Source organism: Tupaia chinensis, unplaced genomic scaffold, assembly GCF_000334495.1.
Source record: "Tupaia chinensis unplaced genomic scaffold, TupChi_1.0 Scaffold000301_1, whole genome shotgun sequence".
In the NCBI taxonomy this organism is placed as follows: domain Eukaryota; kingdom Metazoa; phylum Chordata; class Mammalia; order Scandentia; family Tupaiidae; genus Tupaia; species Tupaia belangeri.
Genome location: NW_006159791.1, coordinates 412,738 through 422,706, shown reverse-complemented (window position 1 = coordinate 422,706; position 9,969 = coordinate 412,738). Strand labels below are relative to the sequence as shown.

At 41.7% G+C, this 9,969-nt stretch overlaps 1 protein-coding gene across 1 annotated transcript in view; it reads right to left on the bottom strand.

The window, feature by feature from the left end:
• The window catches only part of FAT2 (FAT atypical cadherin 2), a 71,841-nt gene that overhangs the window by 48,070 nt on the left and 13,802 nt on the right, over positions 1 to 9,969 (bottom strand). Inside the window, exons 4-8 of the mRNA XM_006150827.3 lie at positions 8,936 to 9,247; positions 7,775 to 7,985; positions 5,220 to 5,359; positions 4,088 to 4,369; positions 2,706 to 2,916 (exon numbers count right to left, since the gene is read on the bottom strand). Coding sequence (XP_006150889.1) covers positions 2,706 to 2,916; positions 4,088 to 4,369; positions 5,220 to 5,359; positions 7,775 to 7,985; positions 8,936 to 9,247 — 1,156 coding nt within the window. The remainder of the gene's footprint in view (positions 1 to 2,705; positions 2,917 to 4,087; positions 4,370 to 5,219; positions 5,360 to 7,774; positions 7,986 to 8,935; positions 9,248 to 9,969) is intronic.

Sequence of the window (9,969 nt, the reverse complement as noted above, 5' to 3'; positions counted from 1 at the left end):
CCTTTATAATTGTTTTTAAGAGGTTTTTGCCTTAGGGCACGTGTTCTCACCAGCGCGCACACACGAGAGAGAGGCAGAGACAGAGAAAGGGAAAGTGAGAAATCACTCCCATGGGGGATGGACATACTGAAATCTCTTTTCCTCTATTCTCCTCCCAGGATCTTAAATATGCATGCATACATGCATACACACCTGGTGTGATTTTCAAGCCACTGGGTCTGGGGCTTGAACTGTGGTCGGCCATGTGGGAATCCAGCAACATAACTTCTATACCATCTCCTGGCCCTGCCTTTATAATTTTTTAATACCCATCCATTGTCTCTACTATTTTATTATTTTCCGTTGAATTGATTCAACCTTAAACTTCGATGAATATTTTAAAGATAATTTTGTATCAGTTCTTTAAAAAAAAACTATTTTTGTTTGCCATAAGTCAGAGGATACCATAAAACAAAGTCTAATTAAAGTCTGTATAAAATCTATTGCTTGAGCAAAGGTCTGAGCCTGAGACCTAACCTTTCTTAGGTTAAAAACAAAGTAGCAAGGAATAAAGAAGACTTAAAGTAATTCTGGTATCCAGCTGGGGCTTTGCCTTTGATTTGATCAGAAAGCTGGAGTGAGAATTTACAAAGGAATCTTTTCTCCAAGCCTAATTACCTATTTAATGCCATGACTGAACAACACTGGAATCATTTTGCTCAGGACTAGAAGTACGTCTTCTACTTGAGGAAATATTGTTCTGTACATTTCTTATTCCCTTTATTACATGTGTTCCTATTTTATGAGTTCAATTGCAAAGCAAACAGCTAAGCTTCACCATAAAACTTTCTTTCTTTTTGTTTTTTTAGAGGTTTTTGCTATAGGGCGCGTGCGCTCGCCAGACAGACAGAGAGAGACAGAGAGATAGAAAGCGAGAAATCATCCCCCAGGGGGGATGATCATGCCGCAACCCCTTCTCCTCCATTCTCCTCTTGGGATCTTGGGCACGCGTGCACACGCGCCCGGCGTGAGTTTTAAGCTGCCGGATCCGGGATGCGAACCATGGTGGACTACGTGGGAGTCCAGTGACATAGCCATTAGGCTAACTGCTGGTCCCCTCACCATAAAACTTTCAATGTTAATCTTTTGCATTTTGAAACTCTTTTTGAGTTTACTAGTTAGAAGATTTGTGATACAGACCCCAAGTTAAGTCAAAAAACATCATTTCAATGAGTAAACAGCAATTTAAAAGTAGCTAAGTTAACTACCTACATACAAGTCTAATGATAATTTCTTATACTGCTGGGAGAAAAAAAATTAGGACAGAAAATTGCATATTCATTGTGATCTTAATTTTACAAAAAAGTGCATAGGAGAAGAGAGAGGGAAATATACAAAACTGTCATCGCTGAGTGATGAAAATGATGGCTAGATGTTAAGTTCTTTATACATTTCTGTACTTGCCATATTTTTAAAAATGATCATGAGTTACTTCTACAATCAGAAGACTATTTTTAAACTAATCTCATATGTAAAATAAAATTATCTCCATCAGTGGGATTGGCAGTGAGATAAAATGAAATAAAAGATGTGACTATACTTTGTAAGTCACAAAAAGTGACTAATTAATGCATTGCAATTTGAATTATTCTTCTTTGGGGATGAAGAGACTTCTGTCATATGATAACTATTTCTTAAAAAAAGAAAATGTAGGGGCCAGAAGGTGGGGTAGTGGTTAAGGCACTGGATTCCCACATGGTCATCTATAGTTCGAGTCCCAGATCCATTGGCTTGAAACTCACACTGGGTATGTGCATGCCCAGAATCCTAAGAGAAGGATGGAGGATAAGGGATTGTGATGTGGCCATCCCCCTTGGGGGACAATTTCTCGCCTCTATGTCTCTGTTTCTCCCTGTTTCTCTGGGGAGAGCATATGCCCTATAGCAAAAATCTCTCAAAAAAGAAAATGTAAAAAGCTCTGATTTCTTGAAAGTGTATAAGATCTGACTTAAAATAAATGAACATTATGTTCTGCGAGGGCAGAGATCATGTTCGTCTTTGTCTCTCTATACCATCTAGCTCTACAAAGTATTCATTTATAACAATAATAATTGTTATTAAATATCATTAGTTATACATTAAACTATTACAAATTACCAGTAGTAACCAGTTGGATACTGGATAATATCACTTTTTGTTACAGTAATTATTTATAATTAACACGTACCAAAGATAGTAATAACACCTGGCATTTGTATGACATTTCACAGTTTACAACAGGTATGAACATATATTTTGTACTTTTAACCTTCACAACAACTTTCTAGCACAGGTATTAATACTATTCCCATTTTTTAAGTAAAGAAAACCATATAATAGATAATCAATATGTAGTGCTATTAGAAAATAAAAATGACTCTAAGACTATGGGATGCACCTTAAAAGTATTTACAGTCTCTTATAATGCACACACTGAGGTTATTACATATGAAAATAGCACATGGACTTCAAGCATCTTTGACATGTATGATCATTGGTGGGCTTATATAATATATATGTAAATTTTCCCACAACTTGAGTAGTTTATTTGTTATTATTACTGTCTTAGGAAATGCCTTATTGAGGCCATTATAATCCTGGGAATGCTCTAGAACTACCATTTGCCAAAGTTTAGAAGGCTTGGTCCTTGAGAATGTATCATCTGGACTCATGGCCAGTCCTCTCACCTTTCAGAAGGGAGTAGTGGACCTCAGCATTGGCTCCCCGGTCAGAATCTGCAGCTCGGACTTGAAGCAGCTCTGTGCCTGGGGCTGTGGTGTCAGGAACACTTGCCTCATAATGGAGCTGAGTGAAGTGGGGTGGGTGGAGGTTCCCATCCTCCACGTAAATGGTTACCCACACAAAGTTCCTCTTGATGGGCATCTCCTGGTCTCGAACCTATGAGCCCATAAGGGTAATAGGATGAGCAACAAATGGAATTGGAGGAGGCATGATTAGATTAAGGCCAACAAATTAATATGCCAGTGGAAAGTATATTCAATTAATACTCCTTGCATCCCTTTAAATCTTGCTCTAATATATGTTCTTTGCCTTTTTAAAATAAATTTATCAATTAGTAATTATTAGGTTTAGTTATTTTAATGGATATTCCACTTCAAAAGAAAGCAGAAACAGGGAGAGAAGTAGTATTTTCTAAACTGGGTCTCAGAAAATATTATGTTAACATGTCTTACAGGGAAATTAATTCTATGGTCAAGTAAGTTTGAGGAATGCTGAATTAAATAAAGGTAATGTTTGCTTTGCTACAGGACTTCTCAGAGCCTTCCATGAGAGAGACAAAGTCTTCATGGATGATCCATCCCTGGTCTGGCTTGGGTTATGGGACCATGTGCACCCATCATGCTCAGGGAAGTCCTTGGATGTGAATCCAGGACCTTTGTCCATGTAGATCCAGTCTCACTACCACCACACCACCACCTGGTCCCCTTAGAGCCTTTAACATATATTAATGTGCCCAGAGGATGATAATTAGCACATAAGAACTCTGACCCTCCAGACAAGAGGTAAGACTCTGGTTTTGGTTGTGTTGTAAATAACCATAAAATGGTGAGCAAGTATCCTGACTCCTGTGGGCCTAGGTATAAGATAAAAATTGCAAAATTGAGGGAGGTTCTCAGGGTCATAAAAATGTAGTTACATGACAAGAGAGTGAGTACTCCTTAAATTGCCTCAACCTAGTCCTTGCTCTGGGTGGTAGGATCTCTGGGTCCCTTTCAGCTCTGATACTGTGTGAATCCACATGGTCGACATAAAGTCAAAGAACAGGAGAGATATTTGGGGGATATTTGAGGCAAGTCCAGAGCAAGCCAAGGTCGACAGGAGTTTCCTTGGTGGCCACTCCATCTTTATCTTCATGTTCATACATTCCTTATGGAAGTTGTCTCTGGTAAGCTGTGATTGTCACAACTCCTGTCTCATGAATTATCACTATAGGCATTGGTACATCTGGCCCACCAGGGAACGGGAGCTTTCAGTATGTCCCCAACCACATCTACTCCCACATATCCACATGCAAGTGCATCCTTACCCAGTTTTTCAATTTACTCACCATAACCGTGAGGGTGTGCTGAGAAGGCCCTGAGCTCAGGTCTAGTTTCCCCACAGTTACCAGAACACCACTGCTGGGGTCCAGCTGGAAGAGGCTGGCACTTTCTGGGTCTTGGCTGCCATGTATGGTATAGATGAGGCCTTTGCCCTTGTCTTGATCCATGGCCTGGACTTGGAGGAGCTCGACTCCAGGCAATGTGTCCTGGGGAACCCTGACCTCATATTGAGCCTCTAGAAACTGGGGCCGATGGTGATTAATGTTGGCAATCATGAAGATATAGACCTGGGGAAGGATGGAGAAAGGAGGTTCACTGTAAGTTGGCTCCACAAGGACAGGGACTGTATCTGTCTGGATCTCCATTCTACGGTCCTAGTCTGGCATACAGCAGTCACTTAATAAACATGTGTTAACTGCATGATAGGATTTCAAAATCACAAGACTTTCAGAAGTCATGTAGTTGAATGGTTTAAAAAAAAAAATTAAAGGACCTTTTCTTCAAATGAAACATTGTCACCAGAATAGAATAAGATTATTTCTATTTATCACGTTAAAGGAATTTTGAGAAAGTTTGTTCTTTAAAAAACTTAGGATTTATCATTTATTGATTTTTAGTTTAAGTTCTTTACCTCAAAAATAGAGATATTTTGAGTGGATTTTTTATGTGGGGGGAATTGCTTATTATAATAAAACAAAATATTAACAGAAAATCATCAGCTGCCCTGATAGAAATAAACATTTTAAGAGACTTAAAAACAACAACAAAACAAAACAAAACAAAAATCATGTGAAACCACAATATATGGAACAGATGGAACTCTGGTTTAAGCCAGAGTAGAAATCCAGAGCCCCACATACCCAACCCCCATTCCACATACCCACAGAAGTTTCTGGGTACTCTGAGTAACATGCTGATTTAGACAAACTGCCTCACTATATAGTGATCCAGAGTGGGATTAAAAATTCTCCCAAGATTGCAAACATAGATTGTATGTAAGACAAGACTGGAAACCAGAAACTTGACTGCAAATTGAGTATTCTTTGAGGTACACCACTCCCACAGAAAACCTTCCTTCCAACCAAGGAGGCCTCCCATTTCCTGTCAACTTGGGGATTCCCAACTGAAGCCTCTAACCTGGGTGGCAATGGTATGAGACCCATCTGTCACCTCCACGGTCAAGTTATAGCTTGACCTCCTCCTTGTATCAAGAGGCCTGGCAATGACAATGCTGCCTGTGGTCTTCTCGATGTCAAAGTCCATGTCCTTATCCCCGCCTGGAGTGAGAGTGGGAAGAAGCAGACAACATTAGCGGTTTGGACAGCAGTGGCATACAATGGGATTTGGTCATCAGATTGAGAGGACACAGTGGTAGATGCCAACCTTGGCTGGTAGGACTGTGGACGTTAAGGAAGAACCTGAATTAAGGAATCTGACTCTGTTGAGAAGAAGTATGGTATCTGGGTAACTGGCTGGAGTTTATCCCCTCAAGAGTGCAAAAAAGCTATGATTTATCCTGTCAAGTTATTGTCAAATTATTGAGATGACATAGAAAAAGACAAACCTATCAGGACTGAAGAGTCCCATAGGAAGACCAACATTTGCTGAAGAGCTTATTCTTCTACTGGAATTGAAGCATGCAGGAAGAGTGAAACCCTACCCCACAGTGTAATTTCCACAGTCTCGTACATAAATTACCTGGAATAGTCCTGTGTCTATACACAAACAAATGAAAATAATTCTGCTCAACAAGAAGGAATCGATATAATAAACTATAAAAATTCAAAATATAGAATACCATGAAGCTGTTAAATGTCTGTTAAATAGAAATCTGCTTAGTCATTTGGTAATATGTTCATGCTACATTATGTTTAAAAATATCACAGGCCAGCTTGGCAACACAGTGGTAACACACTGCTCAAGCAATGCTGGATCCATATGAAAGACTATAGGTTTGATTCTCCAGTCAACCTGTGTAAGCTGGGTACACGTCCCCGTGACCCTGGCTGGCTGTGAAGACTGGTGGGAGGATCGTAGTGTGAAACTCTGTCAAGAGTGTTTGTCTCTCTCTCTCTTTTCCTCCCTCTCTCATGAAAGAAAGAAATAAACTTTTAAAAAGAATTATAAAACAGTATTTTAATGGAACTCTAACATGTGTGTGCATTTATAAAAAAATGACTAGAAGGAAACTTATCACGCTTGTACCAGATTATCTTCTGACTGGTGATTTTGCTTATTTGGTTTTTGTTTTTGCCATAGGGCACATGTGATCACTGGAGAGAGATGAGACACAGAAAGGGACAGTGAGAAATCACCTCTAGGGGGTATGACCACACTGCAAACTCTTCTCTATTTTCCTCTCAGGGATTTTGAGCATCCATGCACACACACCCAGCATGATTTTCAAGCTGCTGGGTCAGGACTTAAGGTAATTTCTATTTTCTTCTGTGGATTAGTGTTTTTTGAAACATTCTATAGGACACATGCATTAACTATGCGTAAAAGAAAAAGTCAACACTTAAAACAACAATGAATCAGAAGAAGTCCAGGAAGTGAACGAGCATGGGCCAAGTGCACATATTCTCCCAACAGGGTCTTACTGCCATGATTTACAGTGTCAGCCAGTCCTGGATCGTGCACACGTGCACCCAGAAAGGTCCCTGGACATCAACCTAGAAGCCTCCCATATACAATAGATTAGCCTCGTAGATTGTTGCATTTCATTGAGTCACTGTCCATCCCTAGGCTAGAGATTTTTAACCTGAATTCCCTAGATGGATTTCCCTAGACAGTCTATGAAACTTCTCAATTTGTACACAAATTTACATTTATGTATATGTGAGTTTGTGTGTGTGCACTTTCTGGAAAGTATACCTAAGCACAGATTCCCAAAAAGCTCTGTGACCCGTAGATGTTTGGAAAAACATTTTGATTAAAAGACAAAAAAGAAGAAAAGGTAATCAGAGCCTGGCCTGTATCCAAATGACCCCTAGAAGGAGAATGGGCACTTCCCTCTGGTCTTGAGGCTGGAACGTGGAACCAGGATATATATATATATATTTATTTTTTTTGAGAGGTTTTTGCAATAGGGTGTGTGTGCTCGCCAGACAGACAGAAAGCGAGAAATCACCCTCCAGGGGGATGGCCACGCCACAATCCCTTCTCCTTCATTCCCCTCTCAGGATCTTGGGCACGCATGCAAATGCGCCTGGTGTGAATTTTAAGCCACCGGGTCCAGGACTCAAACCACGGTCGACTACATGGGAGTCCAGCGACATAGCCATTACGCTAACTGCTGGTCCCTGGAACCAGGTTATTAGCATGGCACCAGGAGACAGCTTGCTTTGTGCTCACGTTGATAAAAATTAGTTCTACACTGACTTTTCACTTTAACACTAAAGCACAAAGCTATGCTTTCTGTTCTAGGTCATTTCCAAGCATTGGGGATAACTGAAACACTGGGGTTACCAGTGAGAGCATGACTGAATGGAGGAAAGCTTGGCACAAGTGGAATTCCAACCCTCCAACTGTCACAGAGAACCAGGGAAGAGGTGGTCACCACTTAAGACCAAAAGAGCTGCTACCATGGACTATGACATTGAGAGGGGTCAGAGAATAAAACCATGAGGACTAGAACTGCTCTACAAGGACGGGAAGGGTTGGCCCTTCTTGGACCCTACGCTTCACCTCACCTGAGATGTTGAACCAGAAGAGGCCAGGTCGGCCTTCTACACTGATGACCCCTACCATGTGGTTCACAGGGTCTGTCTCCATGACTGTGAAGCTGTAGTGGGTCTCATCAAAGGCCAGGGGGATGGAGGAAGGCCGAGGCTGTGGGATCCACTCAATATGTAGCCGCACACTGGCTGAGAGCGGTGGCTGCCCATTGTCTGTTGCCTTGATCTGGAAAGAGACCAACACCGAAATTGAGGGTCGAGGCCCAGAAACAAGAAGACTGAGGCTGCCAGGTCAAGAACCAGAGTGCCTTGAGATTTCGGTCATTCCTTCCTTCCACCTGCCGCTGAGGGCTGACTATAAATGGGCACCACGCTGTGCTGCAGGTGCAGTGCTGAACAAAATATATAACCTGTGCTCAAGAATCTCAGGGATAGTGGAAAAATACAAAAAGCTGTTATTAAATGAAGGCTGATGGTGTGCTAGTTTCTAAGCTGGACTTTATACACTTGTGTCTTTACCTTTCCCAATAGCCACAGACATAATAAGCTGGGATTTATTGAGCCCTCAGTGTGCTCAGGCCTTGCTCTAAGAGCTGTGTGTGGGATATCTAATTTAGTTTTCACAATAGCCCTGGGAGAACTCTTGTTATCATGGGCCTTTTATAGGCCGAAACTAGGGCTCAGTGTGGTGAATTCATCCACCAGAATATACGCTGGACCAGCAATGAAGCTGTGGTTGAATGCATGGCAACCCATGCCCTAGCCACTTGATGTATTGGCTTCCTTCAAGAAAAACATTTCTATCCCCATTTCATAGATGATAAACCAGAGTTTCAAAGTGGTTAAATGTCTTGCCCAAGGTCACTCAGGTATAAAATGGCAGTGCCAAGATTAGATCTCTGGTTTATCATTATTCCAAATCTGTTACTGTCACTATAATTCTTATCTCTGAGAGTAAAGGGAATTTCCCAGGGAAGGACCTTATTGCCCTCGAAGAGAAAAGCCCAGAATTCTGATCTGGTGGTTGAAGTTGGGACTCCCCTTTTCTCTGAGAAAAGGCTCAGGAGGGGTGTATAGGCCTGCCACGCCCCCTGGCTGTCTCCCGCCTCCTATATCCTCAAAGGGAACGTTAACCATTTATGCCCCTCTCCCCTCTGTGGCCTGTTTGCCCCTTACCGTCAGGATATTGTACTCTCCAGCTGCAAAGGTACTGCTGGATGACACCATGCCCGTGACTGGGTCAATACTGAAACCCTCTTCATCGCTCTCCTCGATACTATAGGTGATCTTGCCATTGAAACCCTCATCTGGGTCTGAAGCCACCAGCCTGTACACAGGCCCAGGGGACATGGGACTCAGCCTCTCTGGAAGGCGGACATTGAAGAGCTTGTGGGAGAATGTAGGTGGATTGTCATTGACGTCCAAGATGCGTACCACCACCCTGGAGGTAGACTTCAGGGAGGGCTCCCCATTGTCCTGCACAGTCACCTGGAGACAGAAGTGAACATGACTAACTGAGCTGTCAAATGCCAAGGAGAAAATATGGGCTGCCACCCACTGCAACCCTGCCACTGCTTTGGACTGCCTGGAAATATCAGTTTGTTCTTTGCTGTTTGCTCATCATTTTTATGATCATAACCTCACCTACTTGGAACTCAGCTCTCAGGTAACCTCACCCATAGGAGAGCCAGCGGGAACAGAGAACGGAACCAGAAAGAACTGGAAGAAGATGAAGTCAAAGTCTCTAGACGAAAGCTGGCAGTATTTATTCGGGAAGGCCCATGGGCCATTTCTCAGCAACTACTTACTTTTTATGTGCTCATAATTCTCATAAGCTTTGTTCTCTGGTTTCCTTAAGCTACTCAAGGTTATAAAAAACAAATGAGAAGATGTTTATGAAGTAATGGGTGGTACCTTTTGAATCAAACAAGCCACCTGATGCATTAAATGAAATCTAGAAGGGGGGAAGAAGCTCCAAAACAATTTTAGAATCATGGCCTATTTTGTGTAATGACAAATTGTGCTATGTGCTGGTAGCTCCAATGAGGTAGGCCATTTCCACCCAAAATTGCTCATAATTTTAAAATATTTTAGTGTGTAAAGTTAAGTATCTGTTACTGAACTATGGAGAATGCTTGAGTCCCTGGGAACTCTAGAAGGAAATGGAGTTGTTGCTTACTGCTAGTACCTGTTTTCTACAAAGGGAAAGA